The 23,896-nt window shown below is 33.8% G+C and overlaps 1 protein-coding gene across 2 annotated transcripts in view; it reads left to right on the top strand.

Annotated features, from left to right (window-relative positions):
• Window positions 1-22,520, top strand: part of FHIP2A (FHF complex subunit HOOK interacting protein 2A) — a 29,791-nt gene extending 7,271 nt beyond the window's left edge. Inside the window, exons 3-17 of one of the 2 annotated variants that reach the window (XM_004448776.5) lie at window positions 3,454-3,623; window positions 5,500-5,604; window positions 6,026-6,148; window positions 9,225-9,518; window positions 9,670-9,866; window positions 11,184-11,298; window positions 11,816-11,892; window positions 11,992-12,184; window positions 12,363-12,532; window positions 12,888-13,031; window positions 14,695-14,785; window positions 17,594-17,737; window positions 20,457-20,597; window positions 21,427-21,530; window positions 21,632-22,520. In XM_004448776.5, the coding sequence (XP_004448833.1) occupies window positions 3,454-3,623; window positions 5,500-5,604; window positions 6,026-6,148; window positions 9,225-9,518; window positions 9,670-9,866; window positions 11,184-11,298; window positions 11,816-11,892; window positions 11,992-12,184; window positions 12,363-12,532; window positions 12,888-13,031; window positions 14,695-14,785; window positions 17,594-17,737; window positions 20,457-20,597; window positions 21,427-21,530; window positions 21,632-21,737 (2,174 nt within the window). In that variant the 3' untranslated portion in view covers window positions 21,738-22,520. The remainder of the gene's footprint in view (window positions 1-3,453; window positions 3,624-5,499; window positions 5,605-6,025; window positions 6,149-9,224; window positions 9,519-9,669; window positions 9,867-11,183; window positions 11,299-11,815; window positions 11,893-11,991; window positions 12,185-12,362; window positions 12,533-12,887; window positions 13,032-14,694; window positions 14,786-17,593; window positions 17,738-20,456; window positions 20,598-21,426; window positions 21,531-21,631) is intronic. The other variant, XM_058298331.2, reaches the window with a different exon arrangement.
• The last annotated feature ends 1,376 nt before the right edge of the window (window positions 22,521-23,896 follow it).

The raw sequence follows: 23,896 nt of genomic DNA, 5'->3' as shown, positions 1-23,896 counted from the left end.
CTTAGTAAACCTTATTCCCTTGCCTACCCTAAAAGAGAGAGAGAGCGAGAAATAGGTGGACAACTTTTTTTAGGAGGTACTGGGGTTTGAACCCAGGACCTTGTACATGGGAAGCAGGCACTCAACCACTGTACTATATCCACTCCACAATGAAAGCTGTTTTTTCCATTTGTTTTGTTTTTAGGAGGTACTGGGGATTGCACCCAGGACCTTGTATATGGGAAATAGTTGCTCAATCACTTGAGCTACACCACTGCCTGCTGGACAACTTGTATAGACAGTATGTATAGATTGCTCTTTTGTGGAGTGTTAGTGTACAGGAGAGCTGCGAAATAGGCAGCAGCCAGAAGATGATCTGGCCTCAAGAGAGGGTTTTTATGGTTGTTGTTGTTTTTTTTGTTTCAGTGGGAAAAATTATAGTTTGTAATTTGGGAATGATCTAGTAGAGAGGAAAAGGTAGATAGAAGAATGAGATAAGACAGTTTCTGAGTACTTTCTACCTATTCTTAAGTAGGCAGCTGTGGTGGGATTTAGGGCACAAGTAGAGGTTTGGCCTTGAGTAAGCATGTGGACAATTCAGCCATAAAAATTAGATGCAAAGCAGAGCATAGGGGTATAAATGCAGGAAGGGAGTGGATGTGGTGGAGGGATTCTGGTGATGTTATCTTCTAGTTGCTTTTATTTTCTCAGAGAATGAGTGGGAGAATGTGAATAAATTAAAGGGTGAGGTTCTGCAGACTTTTTTGTAAAGGGGCAGATAGTAAATATTTAGGCTTTGCAGGCCATAGGTCTCCTTTGCATCTATCTAACTCTGCCATTGTAGTGCAAAAGCAGCTTTAGATGATGTGCAAAAGAATAAGTTTGGATTTGGACCCTGGGCTGCAGTTTGCCCACCTACCTCTGAAGTCCAGCAATATAGTAGTTTTGCTATTAAGCTTTCTAGGTTCCCTTAAGGAGGTAGAAGTAAACATTAGTGGGTATGCTGTGTGATTGGACATGTGTCATTTAACTGAAAGTGGGCATGAAATGAAGAGAATGCTTGATATGGCAAGCTAATGGGGTCATAGGTGAGTTTTCCTTTAAAAAAAATCCTTTGTGTTTGTGCAATATGTGAAAATCAGGGGGAAACATCCTTCAAATATAAAATATAATTTCTAATTTCATATGGATGTTTAGTCAGCAGATCTGCAGAATTGGTTTTTGAGAAGGGCTGCCTTGTGAGTTTTCTTTATCTCCTGTGGTTTTAAGGAAATGCATAAATTCTTGCTTTAAATGACATTTTGAAATTTAGTATGGGAAACAAGTTATGTACATTACAAAAAATTATGAAACAAATCTCAAAGTCAATGTCAGATAGTGTCTGGTACAAAGAGGACAGAAGGGAGAGATAGGAGGAGGCAGAGTCTGACTGGACTTTAAGGGAAGATTAGGAGATTGTGAGGTGGTAAAGGAAAGTAAAGGCATTTCTGATAGAAAGAAGAGCATATGCAAAGGTACAGACACACTTATAATTTAGGAATGATTAGAATGGAAGCAGAAGCTTAGCTTTTGGCTTCTAAGGAGCTAGATTTTAACACTGTAAAGTCAAGTTTAACTCCTATTGTTCATTCCCTCCCCCCCTCATAAATACCTACAATCAAACCATGCTTGACCATTCAACAACCCCCCTCGTTGTCTGCTCTCTGTGTCCAGTCGCTATGCATTCTTCTGTGTCTGCTTGTCTTCTCTTTAGGCAGCACCAGGAACCAATCCCTGGACCTTCCAGAGTGGGAGAGGGGTGCTCAATCTCTTGCACTACCTCAGCTCCCTGGTCTGCTGCATCTCTTATTGTCTTTCCTCTGTGTCTCTTTTTTGTTGCGTCATCTTGCTGTGCCAGCTCTCTGCTCAGGCCAGCTTGCCACATGGGCCAGCTTTCCACTGGGCCAGCTTGTCTTAACCAGGAGGCCCTTGGAATCAAACCCTGGAACTCCCATATGGTAGATGGGAGCCCAATTGCTCGAGCCACATGTGCTTCCCCATTCATTCTTTCTTGGAGAATTTATATACAGTCTATCATTATAGAGGGAAAAAAAAAATTAAGTTAATTACAAATAAATTTACAAGTTACTTTTTATTAGCACGAACTTACTCATTTTAGAAGAATATGAAATAAGACGTTGTTAAGTTAATATTTCTTGAATTCTTACTGTATGCCAAAGCAGGGACAGAATGCATTACATACGTTATTTCATTGAAATCACACAGCAACACTTGGTGTCACTTTTTATTGTCTCCATTTACAGATGTTGGTGAATGAGGCTTAAATAATTTGGCCCAAGTCATCCAGCTAAAAGTGACAGAGCCAAGATTTGATTCCAAGTTGTCTAACTCCAAGGCCCATGCTTTTAATGGTTATCCCACAATATAACAAATTTGAAGCATATGTCCCTCTGGGAAACAAGGGTGACGCTTCTCTTTCCATTGTTTTCTCCATAAGGGTTAATATTATGCTTTTCTGTATGTCTGTGCACATATACAAATGTAGACATATAAGCACATATAGCTAAAACAACATACTGTCAAATACATAGCATACAAGGATTATGTTATACAAACTGACAGTAGAGACACAAGAACTTGGCATTTCCTAATGTATTTTGTATTTAAACATTCTGTAAAACTTCACATTTTATTAGGAGTAATTTAACCCTTGTAAAATTAGAGTAGGTTGATAAAACCATGTGATTGTCAAGCCCAAATAGGACATGTAAAAATAAGAATTTTTATTTTTTAAAAATCAGTAAGATTTAATATTCTCCTGAGAAGTGGCTTTGAAAAACAAATTTTGGAAATAGCTATCAAGTAATGAAGGGAGATGTCAGAAATTTTTAGAGGGAAGTTTTCTTTTGGCTCTTGATATTTTTGTAGATGGGATGGATTAGGAGTATTAAAGTGACTTTCTTTCCCTGTTCCAAAGTAATGTGCTACCAATCAAAAACAGAACCTATGCTGTCCTTCTATCTTAGGTTGTTCAGTTTAATATTTAAGGTCAACCAGTCTCTAATAAAGTGGCTTCAAATTCAGATCATCTGAACTATTTAACTGGAGAAGAAATTTTTACGTGAAATTACATACAAAATTTTGATAGTGTACATACCATTTTTCCTGATCATGTTACCATTTCCCATATAAATGGCTGTTATTTCTGAATTATTTTGAATGAGTAGTAGCTTATAGAATATATTTCAGAATATTGATTCAGTTTTCAAATAACTATGGCAAAAAAACATTATCTGCATTCTAGCAAAGAGATTTATACCATGTGTATACACCTAACTTGAGTGTGTAATTGAGCTTTTTCTCAGTTTGAATAGGAACAGGGAAATATAAAGAGTATTTTGGTGCAAATCTGCAGTTTAAACATATGAAAATATGTTTAAATATGTTTTTGATCAATATTTTTTTATTATTTAGATGATAAAGCCCCAGTGACAGATACAAACATTCCATCTCATCTGGAACAGATGCTAGATATATTGGTACAAGAAGAAAATGAACGGGAATCTGGAGAGACGGGACCATGTATGGAATATTTGCTTCATCACAAGATCTTGGAAACATTATATACATTAGGGAAAGCTGATGTAAGTTTCTAATTTCCATCATGTTCTTGGACATGTAGCACATGCATTAATGCTTTAGAAGTAAGCTGCCAAGTACCAGATTTAGTTACAGGGGTACATATTGAGCATGGCAGGATTCAAATTAGTATTATGAAAAAAGGAAAATTGTGTGGCCTATATGAATCTGACTCCTAGCAATAGCAGAGCTCCCAGATGTTCTAGAAAACAACTGGTACTTAGACTGCTTAGAATGACATAAACATTTATGAAAATAAATGCATTTACATGTGCTCAAATCAGAATCAAAGGAAATGAGAAAGAACCCAGTGAAAACTGACTACAAAAATACGAGTTATTTTTCATAATCCCTAAAGAAAATGTCACCAATGATTGTGACATGAACTCCACTGATGAGTGAAGCCAATTCAAAATTTTAGGCCTAATGAATCTCACAAAATCTTAGCAAATCTGATATTATGATATATATAATATTTTGTGTGGCACAACTTTAAAATTATTTATAAAGACGAGTTTTCCAACCATGTGGTGATGTGAGAGAAGGGAAGAACCTTGGTTTCAGGTTAGGAGGTCTGGTTTCCGAGCTGGCTTTGTCACTAACACTATGACCTTAAGCAAATCTATTTGGTTAATCTCCCTCCTCTTTTCAAGGAGGAAGTGATTGCCAAGGGCCTTTTCCCCAAGTCTAAAAATCTGTATAACTGTTCTCTGAATTTCTATAGTATATTTAAAAATCAAGCTAAGAAAATAAACTAATGGACACACTTAAACACCAAAGAGGGTTATGATTATTGGTATTAAATATAATTTCCTTTTAATTACGTATATAATACTCCAGTTCTTTCTTTTTAAAGTTATATTCATTCCATTTATATTTTCTAGGTAATAAATCTGTTCCCTAAAACTCTGCAGTTCATTCCCTTTCTCCCCTACTTTTTCCTTCCTTTGATGAACAGCTAAATTGAGTTAGTATTAACTAATTTTTTAACATAAAAGTTAGAAATTGTACTATTAGTAAATTTATTTTGGTATATGTGATTGTGAATATTGTTAGTATTCTGAGTAAAGCAAGGTATTTGCTCTTTTAAAAAACCATTATTGTGTAAGATTATAGTTTATTCTTTTTCCAAATAGTATGCCTATAATGATACTTTGGAAGTACTCATTTTGTGACTGATTTTTAAATGTGAAACAGCTTAAGTAACTTGACTATAAATATATAACCTTGTTAATTTGACTCTTCTTATTCCATAAAATGAGTAGTCATCAATTTTATCTACTTTTCAGCAAATATTTAAAATAACCAGTATGTTGTAAATACTTTATTAAATATTCATTGCCTATAATAATCATAATGTAAATACTTTTGCAACTAATTTAAAAGAGAGTTGTTAGAATAAATCAGAGCAGTTTATACCATAAGTTTTCCATTTGTTTTCATGTACTTGTTAGAAGTCTTTATTTACTTCTCCATATACATGATAGAAAGTCACTGATTACTTGTCCTTATTGTAAGTGACAAGGTTCTGCTTTTGCTCTGGCCAGGTAGTTAACTGTAATAGTTTCATGTTACCCCAGCATTTAGAATATAAACAGGTTGACCTTGCCTGGACCAAACCCTCATCTAAACAATACATGGTATTATTACCATGCTCTTTGTAATTACATTATAGTCTCTGATGTGTAAAGTTATTTCTAGAATACCAGTCATTAATATTTGAATGAAAACTTTATTTCTGTTGAAGTCGTTACCTGGTTAATTATATTTTGTCTTTTGAGAGTAGAATACGTTCATATAAATTCTCCTAATTTTAAAATTTTTGAGTAGATGTGTTTGTATTGTCTGTTCTCATTTGTTTTCCTTTTTTTCTATACCCAGTGTCCTCCAGGAATGAAACAGCAGGTTCTGGTATTCTATACAAAGCTTCTGGGAAGAATCCGGCAACCACTACTTCCACACATTAATGTACATAGACCCGTGCAGGTATTTTGTTTCCTGTACATAAAATTTATTTGCTTTTGTTTTTTCTAGTATAAAAATAATTATATATGATTTTTCTAAGAGTAAAAATAGTAAAGGAAATTATTCTAAAAATAACATGCAAATTAGCAAATTTCTTTGTCCATGACATTGTACTGATACGTCTTGTCTTTATATTCCCCTTTAAAAATTTTACACTTTAGACCTACAACTTCTCTGATTAAAAAAAAAAATTATACTCTATTTACTAGAAACTTCGATCCATGACATCTCAAGGAGAGTTTATTATATACCGCACAAGTTTTTTAGGGTAATGTGAACATGTTTGAAAATTTTGAATACCCTTAAGGTCAGTGGGTGGCTAAGTACTTGTAAAAAGAAACCTAAGTTTGTTTGTTTGTTTATTTTAATGTTTTTTTGTCAGAAATTAATTAGACTCTGTGGTGAAGTCCTTGCAACTCCAACAGAAAATGAAGAAATTCAGTTTCTCTGTATTGTGTGTGCAAAGCTGAAACAAGATCCTTATTTGGTTAATTTTTTTCTTGAGGTATGGTACATTTCTTGTCAGCCTTCAAAGTATGCTTATATTAAAATTAGAATTGAATACTGTGAATAATATTAGAAGAAATCACATTTTGGACTATCAGCTTGTTTTACTTCCCACAATTATTTTTCATATAAGATCACCATTTTATTCTAACTTGAAATTGTTTGAAGAAAAAGATCTTCAAAAAATTTAGTTGATCCAGATATAGGGACGTTTTAGTGGAGTATAATAGTTTTGCAACTATGGAAGGACAGGTATAGACGAACATAAAACTTAGAGGGAATAGAGTTTGGGATATAGAAGTCATGGACATTTAGAAGAAACAGTATTTTCAGCCAAGTTTGCTCTAGTGTGTAGCATAGGTACTCTGGCCTGGGGTAAGGATGGTGTGTGCAGATTTGTACAAGGTATAAAAATCACTGGTTACCTCTCCAGCCTTTGGACAAGTTATAAGAAAATCACTGGTACCTCTTCAGCCTGGTACGGCAGTTGGGATCACTCTGTTATTATGTATTGTCTTTTTATAACCATAGTCACTGAGTCATAGTTTATTTTCATTGATTTATATTTTGGATTTAATCTCCAGTTTTGAAGTAGAATATAATTTTTGTGTACTTCCTGCTTTCATTCACTTTTTTTTCAGTAGTGAAGTCATTTTGGAATATATTAGAAAAAAGAATTGTAATTGTTTTTTGTTTTTGCTTATCAGGTTTTTTTTTTATCTTTTTGTTTTGCTTCTTTTTTTTCATTTTTTAAAAGATTGACTTTAGATTGATCCAAAGGTTGAATTGTATGACATTAATTTATACCTTAATCTAAAAAAATAAAAGCAGAATAAACAAAGATAAAAATATAAAAATAGTTTTTATAATTTGACGAAGAGTGTGAGGAGAATGTTCAGGTAGCTAACCACAGTCTAAGTTGGAGCAAGATAAGTATCATAAGGAAGATAGAAAATATGTCCCTTAAGTGTTCATAGGACAAAGAGATGACATCTGTTCTAGGTCATCAGGAATGACTTCACAGAATTCTTTGAAATTAGCCTGGACAGATGGTTTTATAAGAATGGATGAACATACATAAAGGAATGAAGACATGAAAATTTGTGCCATGTTCAGGAAACAGTACAAGTAGGATATGTGATAAGAGAAGAGCCTGGACAAATAGACCAGGAATCATCAAAGGCTTTGAATGCCAGGATGAGGACATTGTATTTTCTTTGTAGATACTGGGGAGTCATTGAAGATTTTCGAGTATGGATATTATTACATAAATGATGGTATCCATGCCATCGGAAGTTAAATTTGGCAGCATTTTGTACACTCAGTCCCTTTGAGAGAACAGAGAAAAGCAAAGAAAGAAATTAGGAGGCTGGTTGAATAACCCACCCAAGAAATAACAAGGCCCTGTAACTAAATTGAAAACAGAGGGTTGGAATGAAATGGAGAGTGTAGCAGTAGACTTTCCTTCAGTATTTGCTCAGGTGCTGAAAGCAAGAGAACGGATGATATATCAAAGTTAATTTCAAGGTATTGGTATTGAATTCCTGAACCAAAGGGCTGCCATTGGTGGGAAGAAGGGAGTCCTTGAGGGAGTTGTCTTTAAGGGAAGAGGATAATTTTTATTCTGGATGCTTTGAGTCATCATGATATCCTGATGGAAATAATTACAGGTATTTGGGATTGCAACCTACCACTTGAGAGGGAGACCTGGGTTTAAGAGATTTGAGAATATGTGCCTAATGTACTGTGGATATGGATGTGATCCTAAAACAGAAAGGTTTCAGTAAGAACCTAAGCACAAGAATTCATTACCTAGAGAGCTTGCTGAGACTGCAGCTTTCTTGGCCCCACCTCCAGATATTCTCATTTAGCAGGCCTTGGTGGCCTCAGGAATCTGCATTTATATCAAGCCCTACAGAAGATTTATTTGAACAGTCTTGAGTTACAGTTTGAGAAACAGTAGTTTAAGGGGTGAGCAGTGTACTAAGATTATTATTCTTATTCTTATTTGAGATAACACTCCCCACAGTATTACTAGTATTTTTAATGGAATAAAAGGTTTTACTTTCATGATTAATTTCATGTGATTGGTTTTATAGGTAATTGTTTATAGTATTCACTAAGTTCCATAGTTTTTTTCTTTTACTGTATGTGCTTTGAACTCAATTTTTCAATTGGATTCGTCTAAATTATACTTTTACTAGTCATAAAAATGATTTATAATTACTATAATGAACTTTTTGAAGTAGAACCTAGCATTTAGCATTTAATGTAACTCTGGGATAAGCAAGACACTGTGATAAGCTCTGTGGAGTAATTGGTTAAAGATGAACTCTAACTTGTGTGTGCAATTTGATTTTTGCTCTCTTGTTCAAATGGAAAGCAAGACAGTTTTGCCTCAGCTAATTATTTGTTTCAATTAAGATTATTTTGTGTGTTTGGGTATGATATATAGGTGGGGATAGGGCGACCAATATTTCAATCAAGTCTTTTTATCCTCAAAGACACTAGTAAAAAAGTCCTTGGAATAGTTTCTTGTGCTCTTTTTATAGAGCAGAAGTATATAGAAAAATTTTTTATACATTTAAGAGAATCTGAGGACTTTTGTGAACACCTTAAGTCTAACTCTAGATTACTTTTGAACTTCGAAATCCCATTATTTGTTAGCATGCAGTTTTTTCCCTGATCTTAGAAGAATCAACCTTGAGATTATTACACTTCAGTGATGAGAATATTTTTTCGATTAACTATAATTGAAATCTGAATCTTTTTCCCCCACTAATATCAGTTGTTTCAGTAATAGTCAAATAGTCATCATTAATATCGGTCATTGCTTATGGTTAGTGTAAAAACATTTTGTAGTTAGTATGGAGAGTCATAAACTCCTATGCGATTTAAAAATTCTATCTAAAATGGTTTGTTAAAGTTTGAATATTTTCATTTGTCATAACTTTTTATTTATTGCTTCATTGGTTAGACATGTGGAATGTTGACTGTTGAAAAATTCATTGAGACTAATTTCTGATTAATAAGGTTCTTGGTGTGAATCTTACAGAACATGTCCTCCTTTTCAGAATAAATTAAAATCACTGGCTTCCAAAGGAACACCAAATGTAATTTCAGAAGACACATTAAAAGGTCAGGATTCCTTGTCAACAGATACAGGACAGGCCTGTCAGCTGGAGGAACGATCTGGTGCTGCTGGAATGGCACAGCCAGAGTTAGAAGATGAGCCTCCTCATCAGGTCGACGATCTGTGCACGAGCTTGGATAATCTCAATGTCACTTCACTGCCAGAGGCCTCAGTTGTTCGTCCAAACCAGGATTACAATTTAGTGAATTCTTTGTTAAATCTTACTCGAAGTCCTGTAAGTTTTTTTCTGATATGATTAATAAGCATTTACAATAAATCTACTCCTATTTTTGCATAAACATTTAATCATTTAAGTTGAATTTTTCCAAACAACTGGAAGTATAGCTAATTCAAGAATTGAAGGGGTGTGCATTTTTCTTCCTCAGGATGGCCGAATAGCTGTGAAAGCTTGTGAGGGCTTGATGTTGTTAGTAAGTTTGCCAGAGCCCGCAGCTGCAAAGTGCCTTACGCAGAGCACTTGCTTGTGTGAATTACTGACCGACAGACTTGCTTCTCTGTACAAGGCCCTACCTCAATCCGTGGATCCGTTAGATATTGAAACTGTGGAAGCAATTAACTGGGGGTAAGGATGTTACTTGGGTTTTACTATAAAGGTGTGACTTCTTACACCTTATTTTTAAAGTTCCATTTTTATTTGGCAATAATAGAAGGCTTTTAGTTTTGAAAAATGTAACTTTGCTAGTGATCATTAAATGAAATTATTTTTTTGAGGCTTGTATTACCTTTGTTATCAAGTAGTGGTAACGAACTGGTATGGTCCATTACAGTGATTGATTTTTAAGGGCTTACATTAAGACCAATAACTTTATCTGGATTATTTTTATTAAGAACAAACAAAAATACTAAAAGAAGAAATCTCCTTTATTATAAATAACTTGCACAGCCCCTCAGGCAGTCTCACACTTTGTGACCTGCTTGTGTAGGATTTCTCCTTCCACCCGTTCCTTCGCCCTTTATCTTTTAGGGTTCCCCTCCCTTGGTTTTCATAGAAAAACATAATTACAGAACATTTACAAGTTATCAAAAACTATAAAGCAGCATAAATAAAATTACCTGTAATCCCACTCTTACACACAGTCTAAAATTTTGACATATAACTTTTAATATTTTTCTGGTTATGTTTAACACTTCTTTTTCCTCCTCTTTTGTTAGAGAAGTTGTAGTTTACAGAAAAACCATGCATAAAATACAGAGTTCCCATATACCACCCTATTATTAACACATTGCTTTAGTGTGGTACATTTGTTATAGTTAATGAAAGAACATTTTTATAACTACAATTAACTGTAGTCCATGGTTTTCTCTAGGGTTCACTGTGTTTTTTTAAATTTTTATTCTAATCACCTATATACAACCTAAAAGTTCCCCTGTTACCCACATTCAAATATGTAATTCAGTTCTGTTAATTACCTGTTTTTTCTGCCCTATATTCTGTCAACATCTACAGGGGAGATCTAATTGTTAACATCACTGCTGTATTATATTTTAAGGCAAGAAGAGAAGTAAACTATCCAGTCATTATTTTTTTGTAGATACTCCTTTACCTAGAACCTCAACATTGTCATGGCTATTACTTGATCAAATTTATGGTGGGAATATAAAGAGCTGTCTGAATAGTTTATTTTTTCCTGCAGTTCCTTTTAGCTTTAGTCTCTCCTCACTTAATAAGTGAAAATTATTTACAACAACTTTTATTTTAAAGGTTTTCTCTGAGCTTTCTCTTATAAAAACCCTTTTCTGTTTGCCATCCAGCATTGCCTTTGTGCATATATCATACCATGAATTCAGTCATGTGCCTTCATTTTTCATATATGCTTGATAGGATTGATGCTTCTAAATAACTTTGGACTTTGCATTTCTTCTGTGTTGACATCTACAGGTTGGACTCATATAGTCATAAAGAAGATGCTTCAGCATTCCCAGGAAAACGAGCCTTAATTTCATTTCTTTCCTGGTTTGATTATTGTGATCAGCTCATTAAGGAAGCACAAAAGGTTTGAATTTTTTTGTAGTTTATTGTTAATTTTAAAATGTAAATATTCACTAAGTAAAATTTGAATCCTCAGTTTATATCTCCAAATGCATCTTAGTTGTCTTAGGATGGCATAGTATAATAAAATAAAACAGGCAAAAAATATGTATACATATATATATTATGTGTGTATCTGTATTATATCTTTGGAAAAAAGCAAATGAAAGTTCTGTCCTTTTATATTTCTTTATGTATGGAAACCTTGACCTCCCTCTATTTCTCCTGTTTGGGATGTTAATACTATAAGGTAATTGGGGTAATGTTTTTGTCCTGTTCTTCTTTTTCTTGGGAATTAAGTTAAAATATAAAGAATCCAATAGCTAATATCTAATCCAGGTTTATATGCCATTAACTAGATGGTCAAAGGGAAATTTTGTTTTTCTGCACGAATTCAGATGGGGAGTACAAATTGATTTGTTTAAGTCACAGATTAATCTCTTTTCCATGAAAAAAAAAATGATGCTTATGCTATATTCTAGACCGCTGCTGTTGCTCTGGCTAAAGCTGTTCATGAAAGATTTTTCATAGGTGTTATGGAACCTCAGTTAATGCAAACGTGAGTGGCCTCTTTTCTTTAAAAAATAAATATAAAAAAGAACATCACTGTATTGTTCATGTTCTTTTTGCCCACTCAGTATCTGTTTGTTGTCATCAGTTCTGAGATGGGGATTCTGACATCAACTGCTCTGCTTCATCGCATTGTTCGGCAAGTTACCTCTGATGTTCTGCTTCGAGAAATGGTGTTTTTTATCCTTGGAGAACAGAGGGAACCAGAAACCTTGGCAGAAATTAGCAGACATCCTTTAAGACATAGGTTAATTGAACATTGTGATCACATATCTGATGAGGTAAGCTGTTATGATTTAGAATTGGACTTGCTAGACTTATTTTAACATACTTGCGATGGAAATAAAGCCTTCTATTTTTACATGGCTTTAAATACTGAAAGCATGATTTATGAAATGGCAAGAAGAAAAACTTGTTTAAAGATATTTTTCCTTTAGCTTTTATCATTTTTTGTTTCAGATAAGCATAATGACGTTAAGAATGTTTGAACATCTTTTGCAAAAACCCAATGAGCACATTCTTTACAACTTGGTCCTAAGAAATCTTGAAGAAAGAAATTATACAGAATATAAACCTGTGTGCCCAGAAGATAAAGATGTGGTAGAGAATGGACTGATAGCAGGAGCAGTGTAAGTTTTTATCCAGCTCCATGAGTTCAGCATTTCATATAGAGTTGTAATAGTCTCTTTATTATTTCTCCCCCATTCTTAAAAAAAAAAAAAAAGAATATTTTTAGAATAACCTTTATATGCCCTAGAACTACTACTCTCCTTTTAAATAAAAGGTGTTAATATCTCTTGATTAGTGTAGTCTTGTGCATGATGTTAATATGTTGATTTTGTCAGTAGAATATAAATACATTATTCCTTAATTTACTGATGTAACACTTTAAAATGATGTCATATTCCTAAACATAGCAGAGAATCTTTTGGTTTAGAAAACATCGTAATAATTTTTTTTTATACATCATTAATTTAAACTTAGAGATCTAGAGGAAGATCCATTATTTACTGACATTTCACCAGATAACACTTTGTCAAACCAAGAGTGGCTTAGTTCTTCACCTCCAACTACTCCAGACCACCCCAAAAATGATGGGAAAACTGAAGTTCATAAGATTGTGAATAGGTGAGTTGCTATATAAATATGATTTACATCTCTTTTATTTGTTTTCATAACATGTAAGAGGTCTTCCCTTAGATTGTTACAGAAAAATGTTTTGAACTCAATGGAAGTCATCTCTTATTTTTTATTTTATTATTTTATTTCATTTTATTTTTTAGTTAGGCCAGTAGAAAGGATTTATTGGGAAGTGGGGGAAAGAACAAAACTTGCTGAGAAATGGGAGAGAAAGATGGCAATATACTCCAAGATTTGGTACAGGCTCCTCTACGCAGAGAGAGCCTAATCTAAAAATTATGTCAGCTTCTTGTCATGCTTTTGTAGTGACAGCCTGGGGCAACAACCAGTACCAAAAGAGAAAAGTCCTACTGTAATATAGAAATAAAAATGAATACATAACAGTGATTAAGCTGTTAAAGTACCCTACTTTTTTTTTTTTTTTTAATATAAATGACTTAATTCTGAGTACTTTCCAATTAGAACCTTGAGAATGCCAATTTGACAAATTATACTTTCTAAACATGTACTCATGTAGGCTAAGCACAGGACTATTCCTTTTTGTTCATTTATGTTAAAAAAAAATTTTTTTTTTAAACAGCTTTTCTGTCTGTGGTCATTTTCTTCTCTCTTTTTCTTGCCTTGTGCTGCTCTCACTGATATATCTGGTTCTGGCAGATGACTTTAGAGAAAAGTGCATGGGGCTCAAGATGAACAGTTAAACTGCATAAAATTCTTAAATTCAATTACTTAAAAGCCAGTTTCCTGAGATTAAAAAGTATCGTGGCATCTGTCATTGTGCAGTATTAGAAAAAAGGAGAGGAGGGAAGAGCCTACTTCCACTTCAATGAAATGAGTAATTTTTAATTAAGCTTTTGAAATAATGAGTGTTTAATCAGTGAGTAGTAAGACGGATTCAAGTTAAGTACTTAAATAACATAATTTTCAAGTTTTCTTTTTCACTTACATAAATAACTTTACCTCAAACTCAATAAAATAACAGAAAAAGGCAACACATTTTAAAAGCATTACTCCTAAAAATTCTGTCCAGGCCCTTTTATCTCATCTAATTCCAGTACTAACTCAATTGTTCCTCTAGTGTCAGAAAGATATACACATGAACACAGATTAGTTAAATGATGTAGTCAAGGTCTCCTTATTAATGAAAAAAATGAAGAAAAGAAAAAAATTGCTTAATAATATTCATATCTCACAAAACCAAATCCAATATTATTTTTTTGACCTTTAGTATTAATATAGTACAAACTTTGCTTCTGCTGCAAAAACATTACAATGTTGTTGTTAACTATAGTCTATAAATTAATATACTTTTCCCATTTATCACCACATTCTTAACACCTTGTAGTAATAGACATTCCTGTATTTATATTATTAACCACAATCCCCATCTACTGCCAAAATCATTGTTTTACATTCCCTGTATTACCTTCCAGCTATTCCTCCAACTAACATTAACCTCCCTAGGCATCTCGTTTCAGCCACAATCACATCCATAAATAAAATAGTGTTTGTTACGTTCATTTTAAGTTTCCTTTTGTGTTAATATTTGGTTGGACTGAAGATGTCAGTAGATAATTTAGTACATATAAAGATATTATTGGATTGCGAAAGTATTTACACTATTTGTTATGGCTTTCTTGTTGTGTTTAAGTTTTCTCTGTCTAGTACCGGATGAAGCAAAATCATCTTACCATGTTGAGGGCACTGGATATGACACCTACCTCCGAGATGCTCACAGGCAGGTAAGGGAAGTAAATAAAATCTAGTAAGAATGCATAAACATACCTTGTCAAATTTCCTACAGTCATTTCCCCAATTTTGTCCCTTTTTCTTTAACACCTGAACTTTACTCTCACTACTTTTACTTTCTGCAAGTGACCTTGCTTTGCATTTTCCTAGCTGTGTTCTTTTCTCCAGTTTTGTTTTTTGTTTGTTTATTTGTTTTGAGGTACCCAGGGCTAGGGATTGAACCAGGGACCTGGTATATGAGAAGCTGGTGCCCAACCATTGAGCCACATCAGCTCCCTGAGTTGGTTTTTTCCTTTGCTTGCTTTTTCTGTTTTTATGAGGCACTGGGGACCAAACCTAGGACTTTCCATGTCGGAAGCAGGTCCTCAACTGCTTGAACCGTATCCACTCCCCTCACTACATTTCTTTATATGCTCTTTCTTTTTTTGAGTGTTTTTACTATCTCCCCTGGATCCTTTCTTCTTCTGATCCAAAATCAATTTCTTGTTAATTCTGCCTACCACCCATCCTTGCTCCCAATCCACAAGAAATTATCCTTTCTCCTTCTCTACCATAATTCTTATCCAAAGAATAATTTATAAGTCCTATCTCTTCTGCCGACTCTCACTCCATCCTCTGCATTCTAGCATTCTGACTCACTGAAACTGTTTTCTCAGAGGTGCCCTCTTAGTTAATGAAACAAATAGCCTTTCCTCAAGCCTTTTTCCTCTCTTTACATTTTAACTCAGCCACTCCTTTTTAAAGCTTTAGCCCTTTTAAGGCTTTTGCAGCACCCTTCCTTTGTGTTGCTCCTTTATATATCTGGTATTTTCTTCTTCTGTCCAAAACATGGTGATATAGCCAAAACGTAACAAAATCCCTCTTTCTCCATTCTTTCGGCATTCTTTTGACTCTTCATTCTTTCCTCTGGTGAGTAAACCTACTTCCATACTTCCATATCTGTCCTTCTCTGTCTGACATGTAGTCTAGATGCCTAGATGTCCTTCCAGGATCTCAGCCTTCAGCTGTTCAAAGTAGAACTCATCATTGCTTCCTTCAAAAACTGCATCTGTTCCTTTATTCCCTGCTGTGATCAGTGGTACCTCTGACCTCCTAGTCACCCAGGTTTGAAATTCTGAGTTGTCTCTGATTCATCCACTTTTATTCTCTTTCACTTCCAGTAATTGCCAAGTTGTAATAGTTTTGCCTCTACCATATCTTCCAGTCTTCCCATCTCTCCATTTATACTTCCAGAATCCTATTCCAGGTCTTTATTACCTTTTGCCTAGGATTTCAATAGCCTGATAACTTATCTTATTACCTTGCTTCTTCTGCTTAGGATCCATTAACAGATTGATCTCTTTGAAGTATAGACCTGAACAAAATTACCCCTTCTCTCTTTAGTAACTCATGTAGTCCAAACAGTTCCCCAGCCTGCCTTTCCATCTGTATATCCTACTATTTTCATACTCTATCCCTACGTGGCACTTATATGCTTTTAGTGATGCTATTGTTTGCTTAGCAGACTTTCCTTTTCTTTGATATTTGATAGCTGTATTTCTGCCCTGTCTTCAAGGTCCAGAATATGCCTCCTCCTGCTTTATTCTCTTTACCCTCTTCTCCTCCTCCTCCACCAGTTAAGCACTCCTCTAATTAATATGGCATTATCTCTACCTCTTTTGTGGCCTTCTATGTTTAGTTTGTTCTATTATGGTTATATAGGTACATGTAAACTCTTGAGGGTGTGATTCATGTCTGATTTACCATTGAATCCCCCCCAAAATTTGTAGCTTTGGGCTTGATACATAGTAGAATATCAGTAACTCTTTAATATTTGTCAATAAATAAAACTAGAACAAAATATTCAAAATTTCTAAAATCAGAAAAATATACATTTAACTTTCATTTAAACCCTTTGGACTGAGGTATGCTTATAAATACAGTTAATATGTTTGTAGTTAATTTGCAATACTTTACCCTGAATTCAAGTCTACATTATGACATGGATAACTGGACTTGTGGAGTAGCAAGTAACTTCCATGTACACATAAATTGAAAGCAATAAAAGTGGAAAAAAAACAAACCTCAGTAATACCAATTTAATTTTTAAACACCTTTTCTTTTTACTTTAAACTTTCTTTCATTTCTATCAAACGCAATTATTATTATTGTTTAGAAAACCTATAAAACAGAAACAAGTAAAAGGATAAAATTTTTTAAACTCCTACTTTTCTAGGTCAGAATTTTTAAATGCTTAGTTAAAGCTAGTGATTCATGGTGAAAATATGTTCTGTTTTAATTTCATGCAATTTCCAACTAGAGAAGTCAAAATAAATTACTAAAAAAATTAAAGGAAAAGAAGATACACATAATATAAGCCCTGATTATTTTATTATTAGATTCAACAGGCATAAAATTACTCCGTCAGACTGCAGAAGCCAAGCTTGACTTTCTCAGATAATACATATCTGTTATATGTGTACTTTAGGAAAAATATGAAAACTTAGCTAGGACTTAACTTTGCATTTTAAATGTACTCTTAAGTCTATGATGAAAATTAAAGAAATACTTTGGTAAAGTTAAAATATGCTCCTTTTCCATCAACATATGGAATTGGTATTCCTGATTATGATCTTCCCTTATGCCTCTTGTCCCAGTGTCATTTGAGCCATCTCTCCCTCTCTTTCCTGGGACAGCTAACATGTAGCAGGGGCTCAGCATTTAAATACACTTTTTATGTGCCCATTTGAAGAAATCGTTTCTACTTTATCTCAACGTTTTTTTTTAGTTCTGTAATAATTAAAATGCTTTTTCACCGCTAGTTCCGGGACTACTGTGCTATCTGCTTGAGATGGGAGTGGCCTGGGACTCCAAAAGCATTGGAAAAGTGCAATTTAGAAGCAACTTTCTTTGAAGGTCATTTTTTGAAAGTTCTGTTTGACAGAATGGGAAGAATTCTTGATCAGGTAATGTTTTAAAATACTAATTTTCATATTATTTTATTACCATTCATCATGGGTTCACCTCAAGTCTTAGTTTAGACCTTCAAAGTCATATAATTATTTTCCCAGTTTGTCCACTTGGTTACTTTTTCAAAAAGCTTGATTGTCAACAACCAGTGGGTTTCTGATGCATTCCATATATTAAAAACATTTATTTGGCCTAATAACTGTTACAGAATTGAGGTGATTTGGAGTGATTTCCTTTTTATGAATAACTTAGGAAGCCTTTTATTTAGTACAGTTAGTACAGTTACATATGGAATAAACCTTGTTAAGTTCAATTCAGAAGCCCTTAAATGTCATTTCTAATAGAATCTTGAACACTCTGGTTTCTTTAAAGTTACTGAACAGAATATTAGACAAACCTGCATCTTCAGACAAAGAACTTATGAATGATACTCATATTAAAGGGGGTTGTGAATTTTTTTTTTTTAAAAAGGTTAATTTATTCATTCAGAGGTGGGTAAAAATCACTATCAGCTGACATGTTGATGCATATGTCTCATTGGTTAATAGAAATATAATTCAGAATTACAGAATCCTTCCCTCCCTCTCTCATTAACAAATAAAGTGGTGATGGAGCTTTGAATTATTTTAAGTTAACAAATTTAGAATTAATTTAAAATTGTATATTAAAGTACTTGTACCTTTTTGGCATTTTAGCTAAATATTTGTGTGAGCATAGGGAATAATAAAATAAATTTACTGTTTAAGAGGCTGCCCTCAATAACCAGAAATTTGAGTACTATTTTGACCATCTGCTTATCTGGCCTTTAGTAGAAGGGGTGAGCCTGAGTTCGTTGGTGACATCAATATGCTTTGATGTCAGAGTTTATTGTCTCAAAATTCAGACTTTAGATTCAGTGTGTGGTCAGTCAAGAATGGACCAAGTCCATTTGACATGTCAGAAATCTGGTTAGTTTTCCTTTCAGGTGAGTACTGTATATAATACAAAACAATTCAAAATGTCAGTATAAACACTTACTCTTAACAAACCTTCAAAAGACATTTGTTTTAAAGTTACTGCCAATGTGAAGTAGAGACCATTTCAGAAAGAAATCATTGCTGAAATTTTTTTTCAGTATTTGCAATCCATCAGTCTTTAGTTTCTTAAACAACCTAAATCATGGATTAATGTTAAAATAAAGTTAAAACCCAAAGTAATGTCAGACTGAGACAATACAAAGTTTAAGTTGCAATATCTTTGTTTTAAGCCAAATTTTGTTGACTTACTTGTTTAAGCACCATCAAATGACAGGATTTAGTGACGACAAAAAAAAAATCTGAATTAACTGAAATGCAGTCATGTGCGGTTCTGTACTTAAGTTGTATTTTGAATTTTTTGTCCACATTCTTTACCAAATGCATTTTTATATAGAATTTTTAAATATGTACTTTGTACCTAAAATACAACTTAATGTGAATTCATTGTCATCAAGTTGTGTCTGGCAGAAGGCTATTCTGTTGCAAATGTTATCAAGAAGAATATGCTCTTCAAATCATTCCTTTCTAAGGACTATGTCTCTCCTTGCATTTCTTTTGCTTAAAACTAGACTTTGAATAAGAGTCACTCAGGGATAATTTTCTTTCAAAAAATCCGTGCTCATGAATTTAATTTGTAACTAAGAAAGACTAAAATTGGACTTAGAGCATAGGATTTGAGTTTTGATTCATATACTGTGCCTTTGGTATCTTGTGGCACTTACCTGGGCATTTCTTCTCTGAATGCCAAATATTCAGCTTTTAATTATCATTGAGTATGATCAAGTGTTTAAGAGCTGCTCAAATGAATGAGAATAAAACACTCCAGTTCCACAACTAAATGTTAAACATGGCCCTGAGTCAATTCTCTTTTCTCCATGCTACAGCATGTATTTCTTACTTATCCAGTTATCCGCGTTCTTACTCAGTCTTCTGACCAAAGTTCATTTTGCTTCAGCCACCCAATTTTCTTTGGGTGTGTGGAAGGGGGGTGAGAGGTTTTGTTGATAAGTTCTAAGGTAATCACCGGAACTCAATTTGTATAATATATCTTTTGTTTTAAATGTGACATATTCTGTAAAACATCTCCAAACTGCTTTCTGTGAAGAATGAACACGTTAGAAATAGAAAACTAGAATTCATGTAAAACTACGAAATTAACATGCTCACATGGATGGCTCTTTATGTGGAACAGTATACAGCTGGACAACTGTTTCGGGAGAGTTAAATGTTCATGAAGTAAATAAGATGATCCTTGTCAATAATCACCATTTTGAATCTTCTCATTCATTTGGAGGCATATGGTAGTTATTGCTAGCCCCAAGTAATTTCATTCTATTGACAAGGTTCTGTGGTTTATTTGACTTTTATATTACATTGACAGTTTCTGATGACTTTTAAACTATATAAAACAGAACCTATATAAAACAGAAATTCTGTCAGTTACATATTTGCTTTTCCTATGTTTATATACATGTACTTTAAAAAAATTTTTAGACTATGATATATGTACTTTGCTTATGATGAGAAGAGCTAGTTTAGTTACATTTATTTCCATTGCAGAAAAAGCATTTGGGGTGGGAGGCAGGGAATAAGATGGTAGATTTTCCTTTCTTGGAAAGACAGATTGAAATGGTAAATTAACTACATAAGTATGTACTTTATAAATAATATCAAATGTCTATTTTTTACCTCTCCATAGCCATATGATGTGAATTTACAAGTAACCTCAGTGTTATCCAGACTCTCTCTCTTTCCTCATCCACACATCCACGAGTACCTTTTGGATCCTTACGTGAACCTTGCTTCTGGTTGTAGATCTCTCTTCTCTGTAATTGTCAGGGTAAGTTACTAGTTCTGTTAAATGCTCAGGATCAATAAGTCTAAAAATAACTTTTTGAAAAGAATTGTATATAGTGTCACATAATGAAAAGTATCTGCAATTTAAAAGTAATTATTAGACATCTGAACTAGTTTTCAGAATGTAAAAAAAAAAAGAAAAATTCATTCTTTTAAAGGGTATTTATCAGTTTTATACTTTAAGGAATAAAATACTTATGGTTAAAGATAATTATGCAAGGGAAGCAGATATGGCTCAAGTGATAGGGCCTCCACCTACCATATGGGAGGACCCAGGTTCAATCCCTAGGGCCTCCTGGTGAAAAAAAAGAAGAGAAAGTGTGCTTGCATGTTGAGCCAGTGCCTGTATGGTGAACCGAGTGCCCATGTGGGTGCCCACGTGGTAAGCTGAGTGCCTGTGCAGTGAGCCAGTGCCCATGCAGGTGAGTCATGCAGTAAGATGATGATGCAACAAAAAGAGAGACAAAGGGGAGAGTAAAGGTGACATGCAGCAGATATCAGGAACTGAGGTGGTGCAATTGACAGGGAACTTCTGTCCACATCAGAGGTCCCCAGGATCGAATCCCGGTGAATCCTAGAAGAGAAAGACGAGAAGACAGAAAGAGAAACAGATACAGAAGACCGCGCAGCAAATGGACACAGACAGCAAAAACAGCAGGGTGGGGGAAAGGGGAGGGGAAGAAAAAAAGATAATTATGCCAACAGTGAAAGTTGACATTCTTCATTCAGCAATAGGGATGAAGTTTTAATTTTTCTGCAAATCCCTATGTAGTTGATTTTGGTAACTGAGACCTTTTGTGTTTGTCATGCAGGTTGTTGGAGACCTTATGGTTCGAATTCAGCGAATCCAAGACTTTACTCCCAAACTTCTGCTGGTCAGGAAGCGACTACTTGGTTTGGAACCTGAAGGCCCTATGTAAGGCAGTGTTTTACATGTTTTTTTAATCTAAAAATTTTACCAAAAACATGATTTGCTGAAATCCTGAATTGATTTACTGTCTGCTTCTCTTTCACCAGTATTGACCACATCACATTGCTAGAGGGTGTGATCGTGTTGGAAGAGTTCTGTAAGGAACTGGCAGCAATTGCATTTGTGAAATACCATGCTTCCTCCACACCATAAATAACACCTTTCAAGTAGCCAGGGGAGCAGAACAATTGTGTATATTTCATCAAAAAAAGACTCATTTCCACCCAGCCAAGAGAGGATAAAAAGCCTTTTTTAATGAAGTATTGCTCTAAGCTGAACAGAACCATTAAGAACCCACTGAGTGGACACTTGGTGAAATGTTGTACAGTCTTGTTTTCATTGGCTTTATTATAATGGTTCTATATACAAAACTGCACGTCATTAAACCCAGGATACAATCAAAGGAACTTCAGGAAAAAAGCATTTCTAATGACTGTGAAAAGCTGCAAAATTTCTGATGATATGACTTTGATGATATTTCTGTTATTTTAATATCCTTTTAAGTAGGAAGGCATTTTAACAGTGTCTGGGACTCAAGTGCTTATATTCTTTTGGATTAATAAGTAGCAAAGAAAATCACTAATTTTTATAACTTTTTAAGGTCAGAATTCTTATCAAACAAAATATGAATTGGAAAAAATACAAATTCAGGAACCATCAAAGGAACTGAGTTAATCACAAGAGTTGATAACCCAAGTACAAATGTGTAGAGTACTATTAGCTTACTTCAGCTTTTCTAAGAATAACAATTTAATATGATAAAGAAATTCTTGATTAATATAATATATATATTTTTTAAAGAAACGTTCTTTTACTCTTTTATGCACATAGCCCTTTAGTGATTGGTTCTCACGTGTGGATTCCAGTTTGTTTTAAGTGGTGTCATTGTTGGAACATTGTTGAATTTATGCTCATAATTGGTAGTGTTTCCTAAAATAGTATTTTAAGTTAATTTACCTGTATTGGGTTAAGAACCTTTTTCCCTTCTCTGGAAGTTGGATAAAAATGCTTTATATTTTGATTTTCCTATTGAAACCCATGGTAATGTCTAGGTGATGAACTGACTAATAACTCTTAGATAGCAATCAAAATGCCAATGGTCTCCTTAATGTTTACATTTTTTTTTCATTTTGTTCAGTCTTTTGTTTTAAATGATTCTAAAGAGATTTTTTTTTTAAGAAACAAACAAACAAAAAGTCTTCTAGAAGTCCTGTTTACATGTTAAAGGATTTTGGAAAATTGGTGTTGTATGTGAATGGGCATATATTTAGGAATGTCTGTTGGTAGTTGAGCAAAGCTGCGCTGTGCACAGCATATTGATTTACAAATGGTGTTTGCTAGTCCACTTCCTATTCTTCATTTAAGTGATGATTATCACCCAAATTCCTTTTATTATCATTTGAAATATTAAGCAGCAGCACTTTCCTTCTTTACATTTACTGATATTTGGAGGAGCAGAATATCAAGCTTTCCAACTTGAAAGGAACTGTTACTGCCCCTTCTGAGAACCTATTTTATATAGCATGTTTGCATATATACCCTGCATGATGTATGCATAGAAGCATGTTTTATACCTTTTTTTTTTTTGCCAATTTTGTTGTTAGCTTTTCTGATTTATAAAGTTAATATTTGCTATTTATTAAGAGCAAAATATCAAATAATTATGAATATTCTTTACTCTATTAAAACAACAACAAAAAACTAAATTTCTAATTTAATGCAAATCTGTTAGAGCATTCCAAGAACTGTATTGCGTAAAATAATGAAAAATCAAAAGTGGGAGATAGCTACTTCATGCATGGTTTTCTTTAAATGATTTTAGTGATGAGAAAGCACTATTCAGTTTGCTCTATTTATTGATCAGTTCATGCAAAGAACACTGCCACATCTCTATATTTAGATGTAGTTATGGTCTTCTTTGATATAGGTGTATTTAAGATAAGGCATTAAGAGATGAGATCTTTCTTAATGTTTTCACATAGTGCTTAATAGGTGTAATAGCAGTGATGTTACCTCTCAAACCAAATGCTATTTGATCCTTGATTTCACAATGAGACGTTATAGCTGATCCATGAAACCAAGCTCAAAAAAGCTTTAACCCTTTTTTGTGTGTGTATATGCTGCTTTTGAAAACAGTTTCCTAAGTTATTGTAATGACTTTGGTTTGTAATCAGCTAAAGCTTAAGGCATAATTTTTAAAAATTTGTTTCTCTTCTAAATTTCATATATATATATATATATATTTTTTTTTTTTTCGTATTTAATTCAGACCTGGAGCCAGCACAATTTCTCACAGTCAGTTGAATTTGTTA

This window comes from Dasypus novemcinctus, chromosome 6 (genome assembly GCF_030445035.2).
Source record: "Dasypus novemcinctus isolate mDasNov1 chromosome 6, mDasNov1.1.hap2, whole genome shotgun sequence".
NCBI classification, from domain to species: Eukaryota; Metazoa; Chordata; class Mammalia; order Cingulata; family Dasypodidae; genus Dasypus; species Dasypus novemcinctus.
The sequence above is the reverse complement of the archived record's forward strand: the minus strand, read 5'-3'. Positions and strand labels throughout refer to the sequence as shown.